Source organism: Rattus norvegicus, chromosome 3 (genome assembly GCF_021556685.1).
Source record: "Rattus norvegicus strain SHRSP/BbbUtx chromosome 3, alternate assembly SHRSP_T2T, whole genome shotgun sequence".
Classification (NCBI taxonomy): Eukaryota; Metazoa; Chordata; class Mammalia; order Rodentia; family Muridae; genus Rattus; species Rattus norvegicus.
This window is the reverse complement of record NC_141536.1, coordinates 157,210,157-157,237,498: the sequence shown is the minus strand read 5'-3', so window position 1 is coordinate 157,237,498 and position 27,342 is coordinate 157,210,157. Positions and strand designations below refer to the sequence as shown.

Genomic DNA, 27,342 nt, shown 5'->3' with positions numbered 1-27,342 from the left:
TAGAAGCTGGTTCAAGGCAGCTGCTGTCTCTCAGCTGGGAGAGCTTGGAAAAGCTGCTTTAAGTTCTCCGAGTCTAGGTCTGTCTGTCTGTCTTCCTTATGTTTATTTTATGTGTGTGGGTATTCATCTGCATGTATCGTGTGTGCAGTGATTTTGGAGGCCACAGGAATCTGTTGGCTCCCCTGGGACTGGCATCAGAGACAGTTGTGTGCTGCCATGTGGCTGCTGGTTATGAACCCTTGTCCTCTGTAAGAGCCGCCAGGGCTCTTATGAGTTACCGCCTTAGCCCCATAGGTTCTTTTTAACTTTAAAGTGGAAATTATTAAAATGAAATATATTTTGTTGGTTCGAGACTTAGCCCATGCAGTAAGCATTAACACGCCTCAGGCATTGCCTGGGTCTGATGGTGTGGGTTGTCCAAGCTACTCTTCTGATATTTATTGTTATTTTTTTAAAGATTTATTTATTTATTTATTATATATAAGTACACTGGTGCTGTCTTCATGCACACCAGAAGAGGGCATCAGATCCCATTACAGATGGTCATGAGCCACCCTGTGGTTGCTGGGAATTGAACTCAGAACCTCTGGAAGAGCAGTCGGTGCTCTTAACCGCCGAGTCAGCCCTTTCATTTTTATTTTGAGACAGGGTTTTGCTGTGTAGCTGCCCTGGACCTTGCTCTGCAGATCAGACTGGTCTTGAACTCACAGTGTGCCTTTTGCATCCTGAGGGCTACAATTAAAGGCATGCACCACCATGCCCAGTTTATGCTGTGCCGGGCATGGAGTCCAGGGCTTCCCGTGTACTAAGCAAGCACCCACACACTGAATTATGTCCCCAGCCTAACCTGTGGGTGTTCTTTTGAGGGGAGAGGGCCTTTGATGGTGGAGATTGAGATTCAGGACTTTGTTGTTTGCATGTAGAAAGCATTCCATCAGAGGGAGGCCACTCATGAGACTGCAGGAAGCTAAGGAGCTGGGGTTCCAGCTGACCTAAGATTTACCAGGTCATGTCAAACCACAGCTTTCGTGGCCCGTTTTTTTTTTTTTTTTTTTTTTTTTGGTTCTTTTTTTTGGAGCTGGGGACAGAACCCAGGGCCTTGCGCTTCCTAGGCAAGCGCTCTACCACTGAGCTAAATCCCCAACCCCTCGTGGCCCGTTTTATGAAGATGATTTTGATGTTTGCTGTGTTAACATTTGGAGACTATTATGTTGTGCGTAGGAAGTGGACTGACGAAGAAGAGCTCATGGTATAAACACGTATGCATCTTCTATGTTGTATACGTTCTAACACGGTATGCCTGTATCTGAAACAGTGAATGGCTTCACTGGTGCTGAGGCTCTGGCTCAGTGGGTAGAGCGCTTTTTTGCTTAGCATACGGGAGGCCTTGGGTTCAATCCCAGCACCAATTGAAACCAGATAGGATGGAGAAAAACCAATAATCATAGCTCTCCGGGAGACAGAAGGATAAATCCCAGGTTATCTTCAACCATTTAATGAGTTTTAGATTAGGCCAGGCTATAGAGTAAGATCTCTTCTCTCAGGAAATGGGTGAAGGGGGGATGGCGGTGGAGAAAGCTCGCTGAGAATTCAGGCAGGAGGATCAGGAGTTTGTCATCTCATCCACCCTGTAGCGTGGGCTACACGAGACACCCCCCAAAACAAAACAAAACAAAAGGCCGGGAGGATGGCTCAGAGGTTAAGAATATTTGCTCTTCTTCCAGAGGACAAGAGTTTTGTGTGCCCCAGGCCCACACCAAATGGGTCACAGTGGTCTGTGATTCCAGCTTCTGGCTTCTATAGGCACCTGTATCCTTGCCCCCCAAATATTCACACATACTCCACACAAGCTAGGATTATCTGAGAGGAGGGAACCCCACCTGAGAAGATGCCTTGGTAAGGTCTACCATTGGACACTTTCCTAATGATTGATGGGGGGAGGGCCCAGTTATTGTGGGTGGGGCCACCCCTGGGTGGGTGGTCCTGGGTTCTATAAGAAAGCAAGCTGAGCAAGCCAGGGGAATCAAGCCAGTAAGTAGGGCCCCTCATTGGCTTCTGCATCAGGTCCTGCCTCCAGGTTCCTGCCCTGTTTGAGTTCCTGTCCTGACTTCCTCCAGGGATGGGCCATAATTGGAAGTGTAAGCCAAACAAATCCTTCCTTCCCTAACTCCCTTTTGCTCATGGCATTTTCCTCACAGCAGGAGCGACCCTGACTAAGACAGAGGGCCCACTGATGGCTCAGGGCACCTGCCTGATCACTTCAGTGAGTTCTGTGGCCCAGTGACAGAAGGAGAGAAGTGACTCCTGGAAGCTGTCCTCTGTCACTCGGGAACCTTGGCACACATTTAAACGCTGTCTTTTGTAAGTTGCTTGGCCATGGTCTTTTGTCACAGCAACAGAAAAGTAAATCAGTCGTTTAAAGAACAATTTTTTTTTTAAAAGATGCCGTGTAGTTATCTTGGAATAAGGAGCCAGGTGTCGAGTGGCTGGGAGGCCTTAAGAAGATGGGAAATGGGGCTGGAGAGATGGCTCAGTGGTTAGAGCACTGACTGCTCTTCCCAAGGTCCTGAGTTCAAATCCCAGCAACCACATGGTGGCTCACAACCATCTGTAATGGGATGTCCTCTTCTGGTGTGTCTGAAGAGAACTACAGTGTACTAACATATAAATAAAATAAATAAATCTTTAAAAAAAAAAAAAGGTGGGAAATGACTCTCCCTGGATCCTTCAGGGAAGAGAAGTTTAGTCCCGTTAAACCTCTCCTGTGCTGAAAGGGAATAGGTTTGCCTCTTATGAACCACTCATATCTTGGAAGTTGATTGCAGCTCTGTTTCTGGGTTGTTTGTTTGGTTTTTCCTTTTTTTTTTTTTTTTTTTAGCTCTTTCAAGATGCGATTTCTCAGTATAACCAACGCTGGCTGTCTGGACTCGCTCTGTAGACCAAGTTGGCTTGGAACTCAGAGATCTGCGGGGATAGGGGTTAGGGGTTAGGGGTTAGTGTTAGGTGCCACCGCTGTGAGCATGACAATCGCTGTGTTCAAACAAACAAAACCAAACACGGTCTAGAAGAGCCAGGTGGCAGACACGATTAGACTCAGTGCTTTAGCCACTCGTGGACATATCTCTCCAGCCCAGTTTTGGCCTCTTTTGAGACAGGGTCTCTTGTAGCCCAGGCTGGCTACAGACTGTAGTGCTACCCTGGGATCCCAGCTGTGAGCTCTCACACCCAGAATGTGTTCAATAAACTCCTTTGTTCCTTGTGAAGAGGGTGGCCATCTTGCCTAGTGTTCTGGGGTGTGTTTGGGGAGGAGACTCCACTGCTGCCCGCCCGCTGGCTGAAGTCTAGAGCCATTCTCCCTCCTGGTTGCCTTCTCCCACTCGGGTTGAGGTGTCCCTAGAAGAGCTCTGCGGTCTTGGGTACAAACAGTGGGAAGAAGCCTTGGCCGCGGCCCATCAGGAAGTGATCTCTGTGTACCTCTGCCAGCTCTTTTGTGCCATCCGCTGCCAGCCACAGAGCCCCTCCCTCTGCCACTCAGGGAGACCGGATGCGCCTGTCCTTGTGGATATCAGAGGATGTGTGAATGCCAGCCCAGGTAGGGCCCCAGGGGAGGGGTGAGGGGAAACCATCGGAGCCGGTCGGTCCCCACAGAGAGGAACCACTGCAGTTTGACATTGACTGGAGCCACAGTTGGAAGGAATCCGCTGCCGAGCAGCCTGTGCGCCTTCAGCCGCTCTCAGAGCAAACACTGAGTGCTCTTTGTAGCCTTTCAGATTGAGTCACAGACAGGAAGTGCCTTCTGCCTCAGGTGAAGTGGACGTTGCTGTTCACTTGCTGTTCATTTTGAAGCTGGGCCTCCCCAGCATGTTTCTCTGGATTCCACCTCCAGCTGGGTTTGAGGGGTAGGGGTGGGATTCCAGGCTGACCTTGAACTCAGTCAGTCCACAGCCTTCCTCCAGTTCCATCTCCAGAATGCCAGCTTTGGAGCAGTACCCAGTGCTAGTGATTGTCCCCGGGGCCTTGTGCATGCTGGGCAGGTGCTGTTCTAGTGAGCTATTCTTGCCCCTGGGGCTTTGGGTTTAAGATTGATTTTATGTATTATGTATACAGTGTTCTGCCTGCGTGTACGCCTGCTGCAGTCAGAAGAGGGCACCAGATTTCATCACAGATGGCTGTGAGCCACCATGTGGTTGCTGGGATTTGAACTCAGGACCTCTGGAAGGGCAGTCGGTGCTCTTAACCACTGAGCCATCTCTCCAGCCCAGAAGAACTCTGGTTTAGTTTTTATTCTTGCTGTTTGTTTTTCAAGACCGCATTTCTCCGAGTAGCCCTGGCTGTCCTAGCACTCTCGACGTAGACCAGGCTGGCCTTGAACTCAGAGGTCTGCCTTCCTCTGCCTCCTAAGTGCTAGGGTTAAAGGCGTCTCCTATGGCATCCAGCTTTGGTTTAGTTTTTAAAGAAGAAGTTTGGTTTTAATCAGGTGATGCAAACCTATAATCCCAGAACTGGGGAGGTAGAGGCAGGAGGATCAGGAATTCTAGGCCAACCTCGGCTACATAGCGAGTTTGAGGCTGATTAGCCTTGGCTACCTAAGACTTGGTCTTTTTTTTTTTTTTTTTTTTTTTCTTTTTTTTCAGAGCTGGGGACCGAACCCAGAGCCTTGCGCTTCCTAGGTAAGCGCTCTACCACTGAGCTAAATCCCCAGCCCCTAAGACTTGGTCTTAAAAAAAGGATCAGTTATATTGCCTTTACAGAATGCTGCTAGTTTTTCCTTTTTAAATCAATTTATTCTTTCATATATTAAATCCTGACCTCAGTTTTCCTCCTCCATCACTTCATTCCCCCCTCCCCATCCTCCTATGTTTTTCTTCAGAACAAGGCAAGCCACTCAGGGGCAGCAACCAAGCGAGGCGAATCAAGCTGCTGTAAGGTGAAGCGCCTTCCCTCACATTAAGGCTGGAAGCTAGTTTTTATTACAGGTTTCCGTTCTGTGATCTGTGTGAGTTGACAAGCCCTGTGCAGGTGTGCAAGGACAGGCCCCGGGAAACCGAGTTACCTGTGTGGCTCCTCGGTGCCCAGTGATGTTCGAGTTCTCCTCGTGGTGGTGACAGGGAGGCTCTTTTTTCTGGCGTACATGAAAACAAGGGTCATTTGAAAGAAAGCTAGGAGGCCGTTCAAGGGACAGTGGCCTGTGATAACTGATTCCCACCAGACAGACGGGCAGTGTTCAAGCCAGGAGGTCTTGGAAGGAAATGAGAAAATCTCACCATGCAAAGACTGAAAGACATTTGTGTTCAGCCAAAGGGTCCACTAAAGTCTGGCTGTGTGCATGCATATATGTTTGTGCTTGTGTGTGTGCGTGCGTGCGTATGTGTGTGTGTGTGTGTGTGTGTGTATGCGAGTGTGTGTGCTTGTGTGCCCTCACGTGTGCAACGTGTAGCAGAGTTTCAGGTATTTTCGGCTTCACAGTTTAGCATGTACCTGGGATGGTCTTGAACCTCTGACCCTTCTGCCTCCATGTGGGTCCTATGCGTTGTGATTCCAGGCATGCACCACCACAGCTGGTTTATTTGTTCCTAGGGTTGGATCCCAGGGCTTGCTTCATGCATGGTAGGCCCTCTCCTGTTTGAACTATATCCCAGACTGGTAATATTTTATTATTTTTAAATTTTTAAATTTGTGTGTGTGTGTGTGTGTGTGTGTGTGTGTGTGTGTTTGTGTGTGTGTGTGTGTGTGTGACATCACCTGTGGGCAGAGGTCTTTGGAGTCTAGATGACAGCAGTAGATTGCTGAACCTGGAGTCAGAGGAGGCCTGGAAACCTTAATGTTGCCTTTATTTCTCTCTCTTACCAGAATTGGACAGGGAGGGAGAGGGCGTGAGGGTGGGGGAGGAGAGCTGGAGGGATGCCACCAGGGAAGAAGGCTTCCAGCAAGAGCCGGAAAGGTGGACTCCCTAGACACCGAGCTTCCCTCTTGCCTCTCAGAGATTAGCCCTTGACTGCTCTCCCTGAGGAGAGGCAGTGGGAACAGCATCCTGCTGCGGCAGAGTCTGGTAGCCTCTGGGCAGTTTGTGGCAACAATCAATGAAGTCAGGCTTGGCCAGGGTGAGCCGCTGTCCTCTTCATCTTCAGCGGTAAAGATGCTCAGGGTTTGATGGGCTGTCCTCTTACCTTGTAGAGGGCAGTGACATCCCGGGCTCCACCCACTGGATTCCAGCACTGCCTCACCCTATGAGTTGACAGCCAGCACAGGGTCGTGTGTGGTCCCCCCCCCCCCGCCGTTTCCCCCCACTCCCCACTTTGGTGAGTGGCTCTTTATGGGGCAGAGTTACCCTGGACGCAGGCAGCCTGCACTCCCTTTGAGTGGCCCTGTTCCACTGTGCTTTCAAAGTGTCTCATCCTGTCTTCAAACCAAGCCAAACTTTGTGTATCTGGACACTGTTCCCCATAGTGAGATTGGCTTTTTAATACAGAATGGGGAGAAACGCCTTACTTTGTGTTGTTGTTTAGATCAGGTCTGCTTCTCCGGGCCGTGCCCCCAGCTCTCCCCTAACTTTTTACTCTAGCCCAGGGTCTCTCCATATTCTCTGGGCTTGCTCGAGCACGGGCTGTACCGTGTTCCCCACCCCAGATTCCTATATAGAAATCCCCCACACACACTTTGTATAGACTTTATTTGGAAGGCCATTAAAGACATCATTACGATAAAACACAACTGTACACACAGAATAAAAGTAAAGCAAGTCATGGGCTGTTAAGATGGTCAGGGGTAAAGGGGAGTCTGATGACCCAAGCTGAGAACGGGGCCCCAAGAGCTGTCTCCCAACCTCCCTGTGTGTGCTGTGACAAGCAGGCGGGCCCCGTACACATACCCCTCCCACACAAATAGCCACATAAAAATGTAATAAAGATAGAACAATATGGTCAGAGGGGGGCCTGGAGGGATGGCTCAGTGGTTAGGAACACTGACTGCTCTCCCAGAGGTCCTGAGTTCAAATCCCAGCAACCACATGGGGGCTCACAACCATCTGTAATGAGACCCGATGCCCTCTTCTGGTGTGTCTGAGGATAGTGACAGTGTACTCACGTAGATAGAATAAATAAATAGTAAGAAAAGAAAAAAAAAAGATGGTCAGAGGGGCTAGATCCAGCCTTGGGGACCTCAACAGTGCACGGGAAAATACAATCGAGGGACCCAGTCACCAAGAGCGGCTACCTTGATCTTAGATTCACACGGTCGTAATTGAACAAAACATGTTTTTATTGTTTAGTGTCTAAACTTCTGATCTTTCGCAACAACACAGAAACATCATAAAGCAGCCATTGGCTGCCATGTTGGCCAGAGTTCTACCTCACTAATAATACTTTAAATTGATGCCGATGAGTTCAGTCCAGATCTAAGAGCTTCTTCTAAGCAGGGGCCGGGGAGATGGCTCAGCAGGTAAAGGGGCTTGCAGCCAAGCCCAAAGGTTTGAGTTCGATCCTTAGGACCCCTGTGGTGATAGGAGAGCCGTCCTCTGAGCACAGATGCGCGCCTCTTCCTCCCTGTCCCTTTCCCCCTAGTCCCTTCTCCTCTTAACGTGTTTCCCCCCCCCCGCCCCCCCCCCCCCCCCCCCCCGGCGCTGGGGACCGAACCCAGGGCCTTGCGCTTCCTAGGCAAGCGCTCTACCACTGAGCTAAATCCCCAACCCCCTCCTCTTACTCTCATATAAAATAAAATCAGTGAAAATGTGTTGAGCTGTGATCATACCGCTTCCACCTCCTGAGCCCTGGGCTCGCAGACGTGCGCCACCAACTCCAGGATTTTTGTGGGGCTGGAGATGGGTACTAGGGCATTCTGCTGTCTGAGCCACACCCTCTGTGCAAGCTGGTGACACTCGCAGCTTCACGTTCGCAGAAGTGGTGTCTGTTTTCAGAGCTAGTAGTGACCTGCACCCCACGAGTAATGTTCATGTTGACAAGAGAAAGTAGAACATTTTCGAGTGTTTACGCTCAAGTTTATCTATTTCATTTTGAAGTTGATGAGGCTACTTTATGTTCTATCAGATGCATGTACGTCTGGGCACCACGTGTGTGCAGTGCCCACAGAAGCCAGAGGAGGGAGATGGGGTCCCAGGCGCCCGAGAGCCATCATGAGGGTGCTGCGGTCTGAACCCTGGCCTTTGGTAAGAGCTGCCAGTGCTCTTAAGCTCTGAGCCGTCTCTCCAGCCCCAGTTCTCACCCTTTAAAATGAGACCATTGACTTGGAACACACTTTAACTTTTTGTTGTTTTGTTTCATTTGGTTTTTTTCAAGACAGGGTTTCCCTGTGTGGCCCCGGCTGTCCTGGAACTCACTCTGTAGATCAGGCTGACCTTGAACTCAAGACGTAGAGCCGCCTCTGCCTCCAGAGTGCTGAGAGTGAAAGCGTGTGCCACCACGGACCGGCCACATTTTAGCCTTGGTACAGTCAAGTTTTTGAATTAAAAAACAAACAAAACTTTCTTTGTCATCTGTTGCCGTGGTACCCTCCTTTAATCCCAGCCCTTGGAAGGCAGAGGCAGGGTGATCTCCATGAATCCCAAGGGTATGAATTTCTGGTCTTACAGCCAAGTGCACATAGTAAGACCCTGCCTCAGAACAAAGCATTAAAAGCCAGCCTTATGTGTAAATATGTGCGGCACGTGGGCCTCTTCACACACAGAGAAGTGTAGGGGAAGCGCTTGCTTAGTTTGTGGGAGAGGTGGGATTCGGTCCTCAGCACCACATGCCTCCAGCAGGAAGATAGAAGCAGAAAGAGGCAAACGGCAATGGTGTCCCATCTGCCCCATGGTGGCTGAGGAGCCAGCATTTCAGCTTTGCTTTTGAGACAGGTCTCACTTCGTATTCTAGGCTGGCCTTGAAATGAGAGTAATCCTCCTGCCTCATCCTCCAGAGTATTGGGATTACGGATGCCAGCCACCACATGCTGCTGCCAAGTCCCCTTTTTTTCCCTTTTAAGACAGGGTCTTGCGTTACAGCCTTGGCTGGCCTCAGACCTGTCCTGTGGTCTCTGTCTCAGAGGGCCGGGATTGCCAAGTGTGCACATCATGCCTTGCACAAGCAACATTTTAAATGGTTGTACTGGCTGGTTTTGTGTGTCCACTTGACACAAGCTGGAGTTATCACAGAGAAAGGAGCCTTCCTTGAGGAAATGCCTCCATGAGACCCAGCTGTAAGGCATTTTCTCAACTAGTGATCAAGCGGGGAGGACCCAGCCCATTGTGGGTGGTGCCATCCCCTAGGCTGGTGGTCTTGGGTTCTATAAGAGAGCAAGCCAGGGGAAGCAAGCCAATAAGTAACATCCCTCCGTGGCCTCTGCATCAGCTCCTGCTTCCTGACCTGCTTGAGTTCCTGTCCTGACTTCCTTTGGTGATGAACAGCAATGTGGAAGTGTAAGCTGAATAAACCCTTGCCTCCCCAGCTTGCTTCTTGGTCCTGATGTTTGTGCAGGAATAGAAACCCTGACTAAGACAGAATGACATTGTTGAGGCCCAGTGCCTCAGTGGCAGAGCCAGTGCTTAAATAGGACCAAGCCTTGGACTGGAAAGAAAAAAGAACAAAGGCACTAGTGTTTCTAGTTTGTGGAAGAAGAGCGTTGCGTTTTCACAGGTTGGTTCCCAGTATGCTTCTGAATTCTGTGGTCCAAAGCACAGGGACACCAGAGACAAGAGGGAAAGAGTCGGGGAGACAGCCTCTCATGTCGTGTAAGGCAGCCCAGCCAGGGACATGCCTGGTTCTGTATCCCATCTCACAGAAGGTCAGCCAAGGCGTTCCTATCTGCTCGCAATGCACGCTCACCCAAAAGTCAACCGAAATTTATAGCATAGCACGCAGGCTAAAAATAGCCCCCGTGACTCACCAATTCATGCGCTCCGTAAATATTTACTGTGCACCGACTCCATGGCTGGCAACTTCGGTGCTGGGGACACCAGAGCCACAGTCCTGGTGGCAGCAGCTTGTATGCACCAAGACACATCACGTGGCCAGGGAAGGCTTGGGTGAACTTGGGAGTCTTAGGTGTCTGTGTTCTGCCCTAGGCGTGTAAGGCTTGTCTGGGGAATTACGTGCCGTCCTGCTGCCTGGAAAACGAGGCTCATAGAGCTTAAAGAACTGCATCCTCTTACCCTGCGGCTGCCTGGGCTCCCATCCTTTGTTTGCCCCCCTTCCCCCCCATTTCTTTCTCCCCTCCCTTCCATAGCCCTTGGGAGGTCGCTATACTCTTTTCAGACCCTGGGTCTCACATCGAAGCCTGAACCCGCACTGGCCTGGTGGTTGAAGGCCCCTCCTTCCCCTCCCAGCTGGTGCTTCACAGCTACCGTATAACCGAGATTTCCCAGCAGTCGCTAACCCATGGCTGAGGCTTGGGAACTTAGTCATCAATGTCCTTCTGAGTGCAGCGGTGCTAGAGTGAGGAGGGCCTATGGGACCAGGAAGACCTCGCACAGCCCAGAACTACGCTGGTTCACCCTTTCCTTATCTCAGAGGACTTAGATAACCGCTTGTAGGTCAGCTCCCAAGCTTCCCAGTGGGATTTTTTAAATTGCAGCCCTTCCATCCCTCTGGAGTGATGGAAGTGATAATTCCCATTGTAGAGAAGTTAATGGTGTAGTTAATGGTCACCATCACCAGATCAGGGTGCTAGGGTTGGGATCCTGGGTCTTTCATTTGCTCCCCAAGTGCCACAGCTCACTAAGAGTTTTGTGGAGCTCTATAGAGCTTTATAGAGCTCAACCTCTATAAATCTGTGTGTGTGTGTGTGTGTATGCATGCGCACACTCAAATGCTCGTGTATGGCAGTGCAGGACTGAAGAGGGCAATGGATCCCCAGAGCTGGACTTCCCTGCAGTTGTGAGGTGAGGATGTGTGGTGCGATGGCTTCCCATTAACATTTAGGTTTGTTTCCCTCCGATGCCTCCTTGGTGAGTTTGTATCTGCTTGTTTTTGCTAGCATCCATTATAATTTTTGTATTGAAGATAATTTTTTATTTATTTATTTTTTCTTTTTTCCGGAGCTGGGGACCGAACCCAGGGCCTTGCGCTTCCTAGGCAAGCGCTCTACCACTGAGCTAAATCCCCAACCCCGAAGATAATTTTGATAAACTATACACACACACACACACACACACACATACACACACACACACACACACACACACAGATGTATCTATATTGTGCCAGGTGTGGTGGCACACACCTTCAGTCCAGGTGCTTGGGAGGCAATCAGGCCGATCTCTGTGATTTGCATCCAGCCTGGGCTACATAGTGAGAGCCTGTCTAAGTAAATGAACATTTTATTATTGTCTTGTTGGGTTGGGGGTAGGTGTATACCATGGTCCTCATGTGGGGGTCAGAAGATAACTTTGTGGAACTGGTTCTCTCCTACCGTCTACATGGCCTGGGGACTTAGCAAGTCATGAGGCTTGGTGGCAAACCCCTGTACTCGCTAAGCCATCCTGGAGAACCTTGTCTTTGGAGGGATTTTTATTGACCACATTCTCAAGTCAGTAGATGCTCGAGGGGTCTGAATATATATATATATATATATATATATATATATATATATATATATATATATACACACACACACACACACACACACAGATATACAGATATATGTATATATGTAAATATATACGTATATATTTTATTTTTTATTTTTTTTAATGTGGGTTTCTGGAAGGTTCCACAAAAGCCTAAATTTCCGCATGTTTGAGGGTTAGGACTTGGATTGATGGCCTTCTCTAGTTGGGTGAGCTAACTTGTGGCCTGTTGAGTGTGTTTAGGAATCTGTGACCATTCAGTATGTGTGTGTCCAGTGAACAAAACTAAGTCAGTCTAGTCTGGTCTTTTTGAGATAGGGTCTCACTATATAGCCCAGGCTGGCCCCAAAGTCTCCATCAGGGATGGGATAAAGGTGTGAGTGAAAGGTGCTGTGAGTGAAAGGGCTGGGCGCAGTCACTTCTGGCTTCCCTCAAAAGGGGGATTTGTAGCATAGCAGGCGCCCAGAGTCCTGTGTCTGCCTCCTGAAAGTGGCCTCGCACTTCAGACCTTCCTGGCCTGCCTCCTGGCTGCAGCCTCCCTCCTGGGATGGGCACGGCATTTCTATGGCCTTCATTTCGTTTCGGAATGGAACATGCAGCCACAGCTGACCTTAAACTCCCGATTCTCCTGCTTCATCCTCCTAAGTGCTGGGGTTATGGTCACTCACTGGCTCCCTGACTGTACAGATCTTGGCAGCCTTTCCTATGGCCTCGTTGAGGCTTCTCCATGGCAAGGCCCCACCCACACTGCAGCTGAACCTTAGCAGTGGCTTGCTGCTGGTCTCCATGGGAACAGGGGAAGGGAGAGGAAAGTTCACCGTGAGGTGTCCATTCCCCAAGGCTTGACTACTGGCTTCAGAGACTGTATGCAAACAAGACTATATGGTGAAAGTTTGGACCGGGTGCTTTTACCCATGACCTGGAGCAGGTGAGTTCATCTCTGGAAAATGCCAAGGTTAGCAGCACCCAGTGCTTGGTTGTCCTTTGGGATTTTTATTTTACAAAAAAAAAAAAAAAAAAAAAAAAAAAAAAGTAGGCAGCTGTTGCACAGGCTTTGATCCCAGCACTCAGGAGGCAGAGGCAGGTGGCATCTGTGAGTTCAAGGCCAGCCTGGTCTACAGAGCCACTTCTAGGACAGCTACAAAAGGAAATCCTGTCTGGAACCCACCTTCCCCCAAAAGGAGATCTTGCTTATTTGTATTACAAGTGTTTTGACTTCCTGTATGGATGCGCACCATGTGCCTGGTTTCCGGGGATCAGGAGAGTGTTGGGCCCCCTTGGACCTGAAGCTACAGAGGGCTGTGAGCAGTCTTTGGGACATGATATGGTGGTTTGTGTATGCTTGGCCCAGGGAGTGATGCTATTTGGAGGCGTGGCCTTGTTGGAGTAGGTGTGGCCTTGTTGGAGTAGGTGTGGCCTTGTTGGGGTGGGTGTGGCACTATGGGTGTGGGGTGTGAGCTTTAAGACCCTCATTCCTAGCTGCCTGGAAGCCAGTCTTCTCCTAGTAGCCTTCAGAGGAAGATGTAGAACTCAACTCCTCCTGCACCATGCCTGCCTGGATGCTGCCCTGCTCTTGCCTTGATGATAATGGACTGAGTCTCTGGATCTGTAAGCCAGCCCCAGTTAGAAGTTGTTATAAGAGTTGCCTTGGCCATGGAAACCTTAACCAAGACATAAGTTGGTACCAGGGACTGGGGTATTGCTGCGATACACCTGACCATGCTTTTGTTGGAAGAATATGGATTTTGGGACTTAGGACTTAGAAAGCAGTGGAATGTTTTAAGTGAGGCTTAATGGGCCATCCTCGTAGGAATACGGAAGACTTTGTTGCTGAGAGTGATTTGAACTGTGCAGACCAGGCCCAAGAGGTTTCAGTACATGGGCTGGAGACTGTTTTTGTGATATTTTGGTGAAAAAAAAATGTAGCTGCTTTTTGCCCTTGTCTGTAGAGTCTACCTGAGGTGAAGGTAGAGAGATTTATACTAATTGCATCAACAAAAGGAAGTCTTTAAAAAGCCCAGCAGGGACTTCATTCTCTGCTTAAGTCTCATGAAGAGCATTTTGAACAAGCGAGCTGAGAAAGGAAAAATATAAAATGTATGGTTCAAGTAATAAAGACACCAGGACGGGCGCTGGAGAGATGGCTCAATGGTTAAGAGCACTGACTGCTCTCCCAGAGGTCCTGAGTTCAATTCCCAGCAACCACAGTGGCTCACAACCATCAGTAATGGGATCCGATGTCCCTTTCTGATGTGTCTGAAGACAGTGACAGTGTACTCACATACATGAGATAAATAAAATAAAATAAAAAAAAAGACACCAGGAAGTGGAATGGAGCTGAATCCTATGCTCAAGGAGATAAGGATTAAGGGAGTGGTGACTTGGTGGCAAGATCCCACCCAGCTTAGCGTATTGTTTATGCATTTGCCATTGAACAAAGAATTGTTATATCCTATTAGGTGTTATTATTACTTGTTATTGTTTTCATTTGGACTTTTAATCTGGAATGAACTGCAATCCAGACATGTAGGGCATAGGCTTTTTGATCTGGATCTTGAGGCAAAGTGGCAATGAAATGGCCAGGCAAGGTGGTACATGACTTTAATTCCAGGAGACAGAAGCAAGCAGATCACTGAGTTCAGGGCCAGCCTGGTACAGAGCAAGTTCCAGGACAGCCGAGCTTAGGCAGTGAGAGAACTGTAAACAGAAAAGCTGGTAATAGAATAAGAGGGAGCCATGTTCTAGCTCCAGCAAGCAGCAGAACTCAGCAGCTTCAGCCATGTGGCTCTGACCCCAATTATAGAAGGGGCTACTAGGACAATTGATGCTGGCTAGCTGGAGCTAAGAAATTAGCAGTAACTAAGAAAAGACCAGCATCACTGAGGTGAAACCTCCTTGGAAGTGCTTTCTGAGAGCTCAAAGAAGCCGTGCTCCAGAGATAGCCAGGGTTGTACCTCGTGCTGCAGCTCGGCTTGGTAATGTATAAGAATCTCTCAGGTGGTACTAGTTTTGAAGGTATGAAGGGGTCACAGAGAGAAGCGGAGGCTGGGCACTGTGAGAGGCCATGGAAGGCCATTGGTGAAGGTGCAGCCTCAGTTGTAGTTGATGGCCCAGGACTGAAGGGGTCATGCAAAGGAGTTGAAGCCTGGCACCATGAAGAGATCCTGTGAGAGGCTATTGGTGAAGCCTCGTTGCAGCAGAAGACCCCAGTGTATCGGAGATGCCAGTGCCATGGGATGATCCCCAAGACCAGCAGTGGCAGTGGAGTGGTGTCAGCCTGAGCCTAGAGTGCTACGAGGGCAGAGCTGGAGAAGTGATGCCAGCCCTTTGGAGGAGCCCAGATCATCGTGTGTGGATCCCAGACATTGGAACAAGAAGCTGTACGTTTAAAGTTGCCTTGGAGACCCCAAGACATTACAGAGATGTCAGAGCCGTGGGCTATCTGCTGAGGAAAGCTGCTAACAGGGAGTGGAAGCAGCCCAGGAGAATGAAGTTTGTTGCAGTCAAGAAAGCTGAAAGGAGCTGGAGATCTGAAGACCACTTTGACATCAGACATGGAGATGCAGAGTTTGGAGTTTGCCCAGCTGGTTTCCTGTCTTGCTTTGGGGATTACAGTTAAGTGATTGGATGGATCTCAGAAGAGATCTTGAACTTTGGACTTTTAACATTGTTGAGACTGCTATAGACTATGGGGGCTTTTGAAGTTGGGACTAAATGTGTTTTTTATTGTGCTATGTTTAAGTATGGCCCCCAAGAGACTCATGTGTTTAAAGAAGCCTACAGGGTCCAGGCAATGGAATGTGATGGTTTATATATGCTCAGCTCAGGGAGTGGCACTATTTGGAGGTGTGGCCTTGTTGGGAGTAGGTGTGTCACTGTGGGTGTGGGCTTTTAAGGCCCTCACCCTACCTGCCTGGAAGTCAGTCTTCTGCTAGCAGCCTTCAGATGAAGATGTAGAACTCTCAGCTCCTCCTGCACCATGTCTGCCTGGATGCTGCCATGATCCTGCCTTGATGATAATGGACTGAATCTCTGAACCTGTGAGCCAGCCCCAGTTAAATGTTGCCCTTAATAAGAGTTGCCTTGGTCATGGTGTCTCTTCACAGCAATGAAACCCTAACTAAGTCACATAAGATTTCACTGTGCAGTCAGCCTCACCTTGACCCTGTAGCGATCCTCCTGCCTCAGCCTTTCCATGCTGGTATTACAAGCAGCTGCTCATTGTCTCAAGAAGGAACGGGGGACGTGTGTAGCATCCATCTATGGTCCTTGAAACTTGGCACCATGATGTACAGAGTAGGTGTTAACTCCCGTAGGGAGGTGGGAGCTAGTAGAGAGGAACTGCTGCTGGGAGTACCTGGTGTGGCCCTGCCTCTGCCCCTCAGTTCCTTCCAGGGTGCCAGTCTGGGAGCTCAGAGGCAACCCTCATAGTATGATGGTATGAAGGAACCCTGGGCCACGGCCACCTGTCCTTCCCATTTCAGACTTTCTGAGAAATTGTTTCTCATGGGCAGGAGGGGCTAGCTGGCAGCCGCACATGGCTGCCGGGAGGCTGAAGGACTCGTTGGTATGTGTGCGACTTACACTTAGTAAGTGTACAGACCATGTTCTAATTGACAGCTTTGGTATCCAGGAGATCTTTTTTTTAAAGATTTATTTATTTCATGTATGCGGGTACACGTCGGATCCTTTTACAGATGGTTGTGAACCACCACGTGGTTCCTGGGAATTGAACTCAGGAAGAACAGTCAGGGCTCTTAACCTCTGAGCCATCTCTCCAGCCCTGGAAATGGATTTTCAATTTTTATTTTTTGAGACATGATCTTGTGTAGCTTAGGCTAGCCTTGAACTCTTGACCCTCCTGCGTCTGCTGCCCATGAGCTGAGATCACACTCATACTTCACTACACTTGGCTGTTGCTGGCACTTTCTAGGTTCCCGCTGTTGGCTGCGGGCTGCATGCTACACCTGTTTTACAACCCGTGACCAAATGGGCTTAGATCAAGGAGGAAGTGCAAGCGGGAAGGAATGAGCCCTGGGCATGCGAAAGGCCCGCCTTCGAGAGTTAATTATCAACACAGACAACTCAGACACAGTTGGCAGCCTGCCATGGTAGAAAGGAATGACCTGTGAGCCATGATGGTGGGCTTTGATTTATTTTGCATTATTAAGGACAAAATCTAGAACCCCATAGATGCTGAATGAGAACCCTGCCTGATCATACTGCCTGAGCTTCTAATTTATTTATTTTTAAGTTAATTCATGTAAAAAGAATAGGTGCAGAAGCGTATGTGCATCGTGGTTAATGTTCCCATAGGTGCAGAAGCGTATGTCCATCGCGGTTAATGTTCCCATAGGTGCAGAAGCGTATGTCCATCACGGTTAATGTTCCCATAGGTGCAGAAGCGTATGTCCATCGCGGTTAATGTTCCCATCAGCCCCTGTTCGTCACCCTGTGCTCCTCAGTTGGCCCCACCAGCCATTTTAGAATATACTTTTAATCATTTGCTAAAATCCACATCTGTTTTTGCATCTGTAGAAATCTGTAGGTGCACACACAATTTTCTTGCTATGCTTAGGTCAGAACTCCTGGGTCTGAACTATTGGGCACCGCAGCCCCACAGCAGATTTCTTTTTGTTTTGTTTTATGACAGGGTCTCTATGTAGCCTTGGCTGACCTGGAACCTGCTATGTAGACCAGGCTGGCCTAGAAGTCACAAAGATCCTCCTACCTCTGCCTCCAGAGTGCTGGGATTGAAAAGAAGGTATGGGATCCCCTGGAACTTGAGATACAGTTCGAGAGCCACAGGATATTTATTTGTACTGGGAACCGAACTTGGGTCTTCTGTGCTCTCAACACTTGGACCATCTCTCTAGTCCCTTTATCTTATCGTTATGATGGTGATGATGGTGATGGTGGTGGTGGTGGTGGTGATGATGATGATGATGATGGTGGTGATGGTGGTAGTGGTGATGATGGTGATGGTGATGATGATGGTAGTGGTGATGATGATGGTGGTGATGGTGGTGGTGGTGATGATGATGGTGATGATGATGGTGGTGATGGTGGTGGTGGTGATGATGATGGTGATGGTGGTGGTGGTGATGATGGTGGTGGTGGTGATGGTGGTGGTGGTGATGATGGTGGTGGTGGTGATGATGATGGTGATGATGGTGATGGTGGTGGTGGTGATGATGGTGGTGGTGGTGATGGTGGTGGTGGTGATGATGGTGGTGATGGTGGTGGTGATGGTGGTGGTGGTGATGATGGTGGTGGTGATGATGATGGTAGTGGTGATGATGATGGTAGTGGTGGTGATGATGGTTGTGATGGTGGTGGTGGTGATGGTGGTGGTGATGATGGTGGTAGTGATGATGATGATGGTGGTGGTGATGGTAGTGGTGGTGATGATGATGGTGATGGTGATGTATGTGCCATGGTGTGCATGTGGACGTCAGAGCACTGCCTTTGGGAGTCAGTTCCTCCTTCCACAGTTGGCTCTGAGCTCTTCTGCTTAATCTTCCAAGTGCTCCTCCGGCAGAGCCGTCTTGCTGCTGCTCCCTTTTATCTGGCTGAAAAGCTGTTGCTCTCAGCAGATGACAGAGTTGTGAAAAAGTTCTTTTTTTAAAAACAAATTTTTAAACATAGCGAGTAAGAAACTAGGCCTGGTGGGAAGGCTCAGAGGGTAGGATCACTGGCTGCTCTTAAAGAGCAGCCCCCACATGGCAGGTCATACCTGTAACTCTACTTCCAGGGGACCCAGTGCCCTCTTTTGGCTTCAGCCGGCACCAGGTACACAGTGTCCTTACACACATGCAGGCGAACAGAACCCTCGTGCACATGAAGTAAACCGTAGAATGCTTGTAGTCAGACATGGTGGTGCAGGAGGCAGAGGCAGATGTATCTGTGAGTTCCAGGTCAGCCTAGTCTACATGGTCAGTTGAGGCCAGCCAGGGCTACGTGGTGATTCTGTTTCCAGAAAACACGCACACAAGAAGAAAAGCGTATAATTTTTCCTTTTATTGGATATATAAATAAATAGAAACCCGCTATCCTAACCCTCTTCCCCTGCTTCTATGAGGATGCTCCCTCACCAACCCACCCTTTCCCTCCCACCTCCCTGCCCTGACTTCCCCTATACTGGGGCATTGAGCCTTGGCAGGACCAAGGGTCTCTCCTCCTATTGATGCCCGACAAGGCCGTCCTCTGCTACATAGCCATGGTTCCCTCCATGTGTACTCATTGGTTGGTGGTTTAGTCCCTTGGGAGCTCTGGGGGTTCTGGTTGGTTGATGTTCTTCCTATGGTGTTGCAAACCCCTTCAGCTCCTTCAGTCCTTTCTCTAACTCCTCCATTGGGGACCCCATTCTCAGTTCAGTGGTTGGCTGCAAGCATCGGCCTCTGTATTTGTCAGGTTCTGGCAGAGCCTCTCAGGAGACAGCTGTATCAGGTTCCTGTCGGCATGCACTTCTTGACATCAGCAATATTGTCTGGGTTTGGTGTCTGTATATGGGATGGATCCCTAGGTAGGGCAGTCTCTAGATGACCTTTCCTTCAGACTCTGCTCCACACTTTGTCTCTATATTTTCTCCCGTGAGTATTTTTGTTCCCCCTTCAAAGAAGAACTGAAGCACCCACACTTTGGTGGTCCTTCTTGAGCTTCACGTGGTCTGTGGATTGTATTTGGGTAATCCGAGCTTTTGGGCTATTATCCACTTATCAGTGAGTGCATACCATATGTATTCTTTTGTGATTGGGTTACCTCACTCAGGATGACATTTTCCAGTTCCATCCATTTGCCTATGAATTTCATGAAGTCATTGTTTTTGATAGCTGAGTAGTACTCCATTGTGTAAATGTACCACATTTTCTGTGTCCAGACCTCTGTTGAGGGACATCTGGGTTCTTTCCAGCTCTGGCTATTATAAATAAGGCTGCTATGAACATAGTGGGCCTGTGTCCCTGTTATATGTGGGAGCATCTTTCAGGTGTATGCCCAGGAGTGGGTAAAACCTATAATTAATTGAATTCCTATTATGCTGCGCAAAGTACTCTCCTAACCCTGGATATAATTCCATATTCCCAAAGTAGTTAAGCAAGACAGGCCTTATCTTTCACAAGAGTCAGATGGGAATCAGACGAGTATCTAAAGCCTCACTGTTACTCTTAACCTGGGCTGGAGTTGGCACTTGGTGTGTGTGTGTGTGTGTGGGTGGGTGTGTGTTTGGCCTAACACCTAACCCCGCCCACAAAGCTCAGCACTGTGGGACTGTGCTCGTCCCTCAGTGTCTCATTATTAAAGGTAGCCCATCCCCCAGTCAATGTAGAATGTGGATAGAGTTTTTGTTGTGGTGGTGTGAGTTCCCTTAGATGTTAAAGAACATTCCAGCAGGGCTGGGAATGTAGTTATGGAGTCCATGTGTAGCTGTGAGACCCCCAGATTGGATCTGCAGTACAACATCAACTAGGGGACTGGGGGCGACACAGTAATAATCCCAGCGCTTGGAAGGTGGAGGCAGGAGGACCAGAAGCTTAAAACCATACCCAATTATGTAGTGAGTCTGAGGCTATCTCGGAATGCATGATACCGTAAACAAAACAGAGCAAAAGCCAGGTGTGGGCTTAGGCAGGAGGATTGAGTTCAGGTCAAGCCTGGGCTACACAGTAGATGGTGAATCAAACACATACACAAGCAGAAGAAAATACGAAGAGAAATGGAGCCACAGGTACTGGGAGCCTGGCTTGGGTCCAGATCAGCCAGGTGTAGGCTCCTTGTCATCTTCTGCTGCTCAGTGAAGCAGTGACAGCAGGGGATGCTGGCAGGTCCCTGAGTCCTAATGGGCTCCATCAGCTGTGACCAGGGGATGCGCCAGCACCTGGCAGTGGGTGGAAACGTGAACTTAGTGAGTTTTGTGGAGAATGTGCGTGTCTCCCCCACGGCATGTTGAGGGTCTGTGTGCTTCCCTCCAGGCCCTCACTAGGACCACCCTCATCTGGATTGATGTCTTTGTGTGCTTGGACAGTGGCATCGCTTCCTGAAGATCTGATTCACACTCCCTTCCTTCCCTCCCTTTCTTTCCCCCTTCTCCTTCTGGTCCACGTGGCATCTTTTCTGCCTAGCAACAAGATGATTGCTTTTTTACCATTAGGATGTGTGTGTTTGCATTTGTTTATTTTGTGGGTAGGGCATGTGCACGCACAGTGCATGTGTGGAGGTCAGAGGACAACTTAGAAGAGTGTTTTCTTCTGTGGTGGTAGCAGCAGTTGATTAACCCTCTAATTTCCCCTGCAGCTGCGGCGTGAGTTCCTTGATACCCCCTACCCCTAATGTTGTGGATTCTCCAATGAAAGGCACACACACACACACACGCACACACACGCGCACGCGCGTGCACACACACAGCCTTATCTTTAATATGCCTTTATCCGCTCAATGGCTGGGCCACTCTCAAACTTCCACATTGTTAATGCCTCCCCTCCAATGCTCCCGAGTTATTACTTACTAAAATCTGGATTCCATCTTGGCTGCCTTAGACCCAATGGAAGGGTCCCGTAGGGCTGCTCTTCCCTGGCTCTTAATTGATTCTGCAGGTCTCAAGTCTGATCCTTCTGCTTCCCAGGCATGGGGGTACTAAATCCTTCTTTCCCTCTGTTCCCTTGCCAGGAGAAATCTAAAGTCCCACCTCCATCTCACTGTCCAGCCATTGGCTAGCGGCAACTTTACCAATTAGAACAACTGAAGGCAGGGACTGACATCGTCTTTTTTTTTTTTTTTAATTTTTTTTTTAAGATTTTTTTTTATTTATTCCATGTATGTAAGTACATTGTTGCTGTCTTCAGACACACCTGAAGGGGACATTGGATCCCATTATGGATGGTTGTGAGCCACCACGTGGTTGCTGGGAATCGAACTCAGGACCTCTGGAAGAGCAGTCAGTGCTCTTAACCTCTGAGCCATCTCTCCAGCCCCCGACATCGTCTTACAGGCAGATTCTCTTGTAATTATTTTGGGAACCCAATTAACGTAATACAAGCAATAAACCAAACCCACAACAATAGTTAAGCCCAGTGAATTCCCACATTCAGCAAATTGGGATTTTATGGAATGGTTTGTTGGGTCATCGGTGGTGGCCTGTAAGAGGAGGAGGAGGGTAGATCTTCCGGAAGCACCCAGCTTGGGGGAGGGTTTGCTGTTTCCCTCCACTAGACCACAAAACTTGGTTGTGTTGGTCACTGCAAGTGTTCACGGTTCAGCTGAGGACCTGGCTTGTGAGTACTCAGGATGGCCTGTGCTTGAACCCGGACACAGAACTGTGATGACCTGCCTGGTCTGTTCTCAGCGCTCAGCAAATAAGGTTCAACTGAAAGGCAAACTGATCTGTGTTGAAATAAATACGCAACTTTGTTTCCAGGGACTGGACAAGCAAGATAACTGGGGTTAGACTTGGCCTCTGTCGTTCTACACTCAGTTAACTCAGGGTCCTTGATTTACTGTGCCCTGAATGTGGTCCTGCGGCACAGCAGCTGTCCCTCCTTCAGATCAGCCTCACGTGCTGCCATCACTGTCCGGCGTTAGACTACCTCATAGAAGGAAAGAGCAGGAGGGTCCTGAGTATGTTGCCATTTGTATACCGTTTTGCTCCAGTTGCATATGGCCTCTGGGGAGGGGCTGGAGTATATATATAACCTGGGAAGATTGATTCACCAGGGGATACATCATATGACCATGCTGGGCACAGACCGTTCCATGTGACGGCTTTGGGATCACCCACATTCCTGCCAGAATCCTTCACCCACGTTCTAAGCAGGCCCAATTAACTCGCTGGTCTCTCGGAGCAAACTCTGGGACCCTGGGAGGAGGGGTAGACTTTACATCTTCCTAGGGACAGGTTTAGTAGTGGGACTGTAAAGGAAAAGTTGAGGATCTTATCCTAGTGTTTGGTACTCTCAGGACCTGGAATCTGACTGCTTTTGGTTTGTTTTGACAAAGACGTGTGGAAGTCGTGACCCTGAGCATGCTTTGTTCTCCTGGGTCTCCTGTGGGTGAGTTACAGGGATGCAGCGCTCCTCTGCCTTGGTACTTTGTATCCAATGGGCTTCCTGGGGTGGATCCTTACCATAATGAAATTGACTGGAAAAACAAAATATTTAGTCTCCTAGCCAATTACCTAAACAATGTTCAAAACACAAACACCAAAGCTGTCCAAGTCTCTCAAGAGCCTGGAACTTGGCAAGCAGTCAGGCTGATCCTGAAGCCTGGGAGCCTGCCTTTCTCAGTCGTTCCAATCCTGGGACAATATGTGAACCATCATGCTTGGATTTTTTTTTTTTTTGAGGAGGGAAGGGGAGCGTTTTTTTGTTTTTTTTTTTTTTTGTTTTTTTGTTTTTTTTTTTTTTTTTGTTTTTTGCAGCTTATGAGTCAAGGGTGCGGTCTGTCCTGGTGAGGAAGGCATGACATCAGGAGGCCTGGTGAATATGAGGCATCACATCACATCACATCCTTAGTCAGGAAGCAGAGAAGGATGAACACCATCTCTGGCCTGTTTACCTGGGTCCCGAGGATTGAACTCAGGTCCTCATGCTTGAGAGGCAGGCACTTTACTTAGACTATCTTCCCAGCTCTAGCCTTTTGCTCTATAGCACAAATTGACGGTAGAACCATTTCATGCTTAAAGCTCACAAGGCTGTGCCTAGCAAGCGCAAGGCCCTGGGTTCGGTCCCCAGCTCCGAAAAAAAAAAAAAAAAGCTCTCAAGGCTGATGTGAAATCTGTTTTATGTATGAGCTCTGGAAACTTTGAACCAGTGTCCTGCTGAGCAATGGTTGGCTTTTACTGCTGGTGTTTGGTTTACACGAACATCTTGGTTCTTTGTGTACACACGCGCGCGCACACACACACACAGACATGCACACACACACACTCACATACACACACATACACACACTCACGCACAGGCATACACACAGACACGCACACACATACACACACACACTCACACACACACTCACACACTCACACACACACACTCACACACAGGCACACACACACACATAAACAGACACAGACAGAGACACACGTCTATAGGTTGCTAAGGAATAACAACCTGATTACTTGATACTCGGACCTTCTTATCAAAACAAGTCAAAAACCTGCAGGAACAGTAAACAGAGATGCTCTTTTCATGGCCCATTAGCTGTGTGGCACACAGTGTTTTCCATGGACTCCGCTCCTTTTATTACACCTCTGTGGGCGTGTGGCGTGAGCGTGGAGGTCGGGGGACTCTCAGGAGGAAGTTCACTGCGGGTTCTGGGAATCGAATTCAGACGGTCAGGCTTGTGCAGCCGATTAGCCATCTCATCAGCCCGTAGATACAGGGTGAAGGGGTGTGGAAGACTGAGGGGTACAGCAGTGTTCTGCATGTGGAGTGCTCTGCCGCCTGTCAGTCCAGTCTCCTGCCTCCCTCTGCTCCTCCCTTCCATCTTCCCCCACCTCCTCTGTCTTAGCTTCCTAACCACCCTGTCAGGTGACAGGGCTTCCCCTGGTGTCCCCCACCATGGCCAGTGTGGTGACTGCCTGCCAGCAGGCATGTGGCGAACGTGGAGTCCTCGGGGCTTCTTGTGTGGCTTCTGGCCTTAGAACAGCGCAGTGGCCAGCAGCAGTTACCGGCTATAGCACCTGTCGTATCCCAGCATGCCCCACGGAGTGAGGATGCTATTTTTAAGGAAGAGCATTGTGTTTCATCATGGAAATTTTGAGCGTCTGAGCAGGCAGCTCGCCGTGCCGGCTCCGCTTCCGGGTCCCGCTACACATGGACCCCGTGGGCTTAACTCTTGCTCCCCAGCATCCTACCCGGTCCCGACCTGCAGGAGGAAGGGGTAAAGGAGGGTCCACAGCGGACCAGCCATTATGTGAGTCACAGCAGCTATATCTGGCTGGTTTTACTTCGCACGGTGATATCGCAGGGGCCGGCAATCTGGGAAATTCCTCCTCCCGGCCTGTCCAGGAGCATGGAGTGGACGTCGTATGTGTGTGTGTGTGTGTGTGTGTGTGTGTGTGTGTGTGTGTGTGTGTGTGTGTCTTGGCTTCACTGTAGCCTTAGGGGGCTGTGATTGTCAAGTCCCCTGTTTGCAAGCTCTCCTGAGACAGGTTCTTACCATGGCTTTACCGTGCTGGTGGTAGGGCCTGTCCTTTTCCCTCGGCTCCTGTGAGACCCCGGGTCAGGGTTGGTGCCAGCGACCAGTGCTTTTGGGAGGGCTGGCCTAGGAGTGGCAGGCACACAGGCCCTGCTCCTATGGCTGGCTATTGGCCCATCGCCAGGTTCTCTAGGTACAGAGACATGGCCTTTTCTGCTTTGTGCCTTTAACATTTACTAAAAAGAGAACAGTTGGGGGCGGAGAGAAACACCCCCCCCCCACTCCCTACTGTCCTTTACCTAAAAATCTCGGTAGAGCAGGGACGGGATCCACACGGGTGAAGGTCGGACCTGGCTGTGGGCTTCATTCTGCACCCCCTGCTCTGGTCTGTGAAATGTGCAGATCGTAATTCTCACCGAGGTATAGGAGGCATCTCGGCTTAAATGTGTCTTCCTTTTAAGTGAATGCTTCTTGGAAATAATGTTGGGCCCCAGGGCTGCATTGGTCACTTCTTGACTGTGTGATTAAATACCTGACCTGGGCAGCGTAGAGAGGAAGGCTTTACATTCAGTCCCTTTCGGTGGGAAGCCATCGCAGAGGAGAGTGAGGCAGCTGCCCACTGTGTCCAGTCAGGGAGCAGAGACCAGGAAATGGCTGTCCCTCAGCTGGATTTCTCCTTTTGTTCAGTCTGGGAGCCCATGATGCTGTCCAAGCGCTCCTGGTGCCGCTCATGTTTAGGGTGGTTCTAACCAACCATCTAGAACCTTCCTCACAGACACACCCAGGGGCATGTTTTCATGGTGAATCTTCTCAAGCAACCACCACGGGCACAGCACCTTGGACCACTGCATCTCAGGTCAATGAAGGTTGGCTGTTACTCCCAGATCGGATGGCTGTGGCCCTGCCCTGGCCAGAACCCTTTAGAGAAGAGCATTGTGAGGAGAGTGGACAGATGTGGGCGTGGCTTTGATGGTGCGGGTGTGGCCTTGATGGTGTAGGTTTGGCCTTGATGTGAATCTCTGGCTTGGGCATTTGTGGGCATGGCCTTGATGGTGTGGGCATGACTTAGATGTGCAGACGTGGTCTTGAGGATGTGGGTGTGACTTAGATGTGGGTGTGACCTTGATAACATGGGCGTGGCCTTTAAAATTACATGGGCGTGGCCTTGATCTTGTGGGTTTTATCTTTCCCACAGGTGCTGTGAGTGGCTGAGATGTTGCGGTGGAGGGGAGCCCAGGCCCCGTACTGTCTGGTTGGGACACCCCGAGAAGAGGGACCAGCGGTACCCTCGAAATGTCATCAACAACCAGAAGTACAATTTCTTCACGTTTCTTCCCGGGGTAGGTGCAGCCACGTTTTTCTTTTTCCACCATGGCTCACCAGTCTCAGCAGACTCTAGTCCCTGTGGTAGAGGTCCCGAGTGTTCTCTCTGCTCTGTTCACCACTGACCCTTCCTATTCCCTGACCTGCACCAGCAAGGGATGTCCCTGTCTTCAGGACCACTCCTGGTTCACCGTTTGGAGACAGCATTAGAGTCAGGAGTCAGGATGGCAGAACAGATCATCAGTGGGGCTCATGGTGTTTCTCTGCATCACTGCAACATTGGGGACGAGTCTCAGGAGGTATGCGAACTAAAAGTACAGAGAGAAAAGTTTAATCCTACCATCAAGAGAAGGAATTTATTTATTTATTTATAAATAAATGTTTGAGGAGGGCTGGGGACAGAACTTGGTACAACCATAAGGACCTGAGTTTGCATGTGTAGCACTTAGGTAAACCAGGGGATGGTGACACACAGCTGTAATCCCAGCATTTGGGGAGGAGATGGGATTCCTGGGGCTCACTCAGTGGGCAGTTTGTCTAACCAGTCATTGAGCTATGATGAGGACACTGAGAGACCCGTCTCAAAAAAAAAAAAAAAAAAAAAAAGAGGGAGAAAATGATTGCAGAAGACACCAGTGTTGACCGCTGGTCTCCCTGCACACTTGTACACATGTGCACACACACGGCAACATGTAAACACACATGCCCACAAATGTTTCCAGAGCCCTAACACTTGCCCTCCGTCCTGCATGAACCTGAAGCCATGGACAGACTCATCACCACTGATGAGCGTCTGTAACTTCTAACTTTTTTTTTTTTAAAAGATTTATTCATTTATTATATATAAGTACACTGTTGTTGTCTTCAGATACACCAGAAGAGGGCATCGGATCCCCTTACAGATGGTTGTGAGCCACCATGTGGTTTCTGGGAATTGAACTCAGGACCTCTGGAAGAGCAGTCGGTGTTCTTAACCGCTGAGCCATCTCTCCAGCCCAACTTCTAACTTTTTTAAATCTATTTTTTTTTTTTTCGGAGCTGGGGACCGAACCCAGGGCCTTGTGTTTGCTAGGCAAGTGCTTTACCACTGAGCTAAATCCCCAACCCCCTTAAACCTATTTTTATTTTTTTTTTTTTTTGGTTCTTTTTTTTTTTTTTTCGGAGCTGGGGACCGAACCCAGGGCCTTGCGCTTCCTAGGTAAGCGCTCTACCACTGAGCTAAATCCCCAGCCCCTAAACCTATTTTTAGTGATGGTTTTTAAACATTTTTTTTTCTTTTTCTTTTTTTCAGAGCTGGGGACCGAACCCAGGGCCTTGTGCTTGCTAGGCAA

The 27,342-nt window shown here is 49.2% G+C and overlaps 1 protein-coding gene and 1 long non-coding RNA gene across 5 annotated transcripts in view; both read left to right on the top strand.

Annotated features, from left to right (window-relative positions):
• Positions 1–27,342, top strand: part of Atp9a (ATPase phospholipid transporting 9A) — a 105,263-nt gene that overhangs the window by 3,732 nt on the left and 74,189 nt on the right. For 2 of the 4 annotated variants that reach the window (NM_001427018.1, NM_032064.1), the window contains 1 exon segment: positions 25,884–26,028. In NM_001427018.1, the coding sequence (NP_001413947.1) occupies positions 25,884–26,028 (145 nt within the window). 4 annotated transcript variants of the gene reach the window in all.
• Positions 4,631–8,475, top strand: LOC148006586 (uncharacterized). Its single transcript, XR_015684876.1, has 3 exons — positions 4,631–4,670; positions 8,043–8,161; positions 8,292–8,475. It is a non-coding gene; the product is annotated as an uncharacterized LOC148006586 (long non-coding RNA).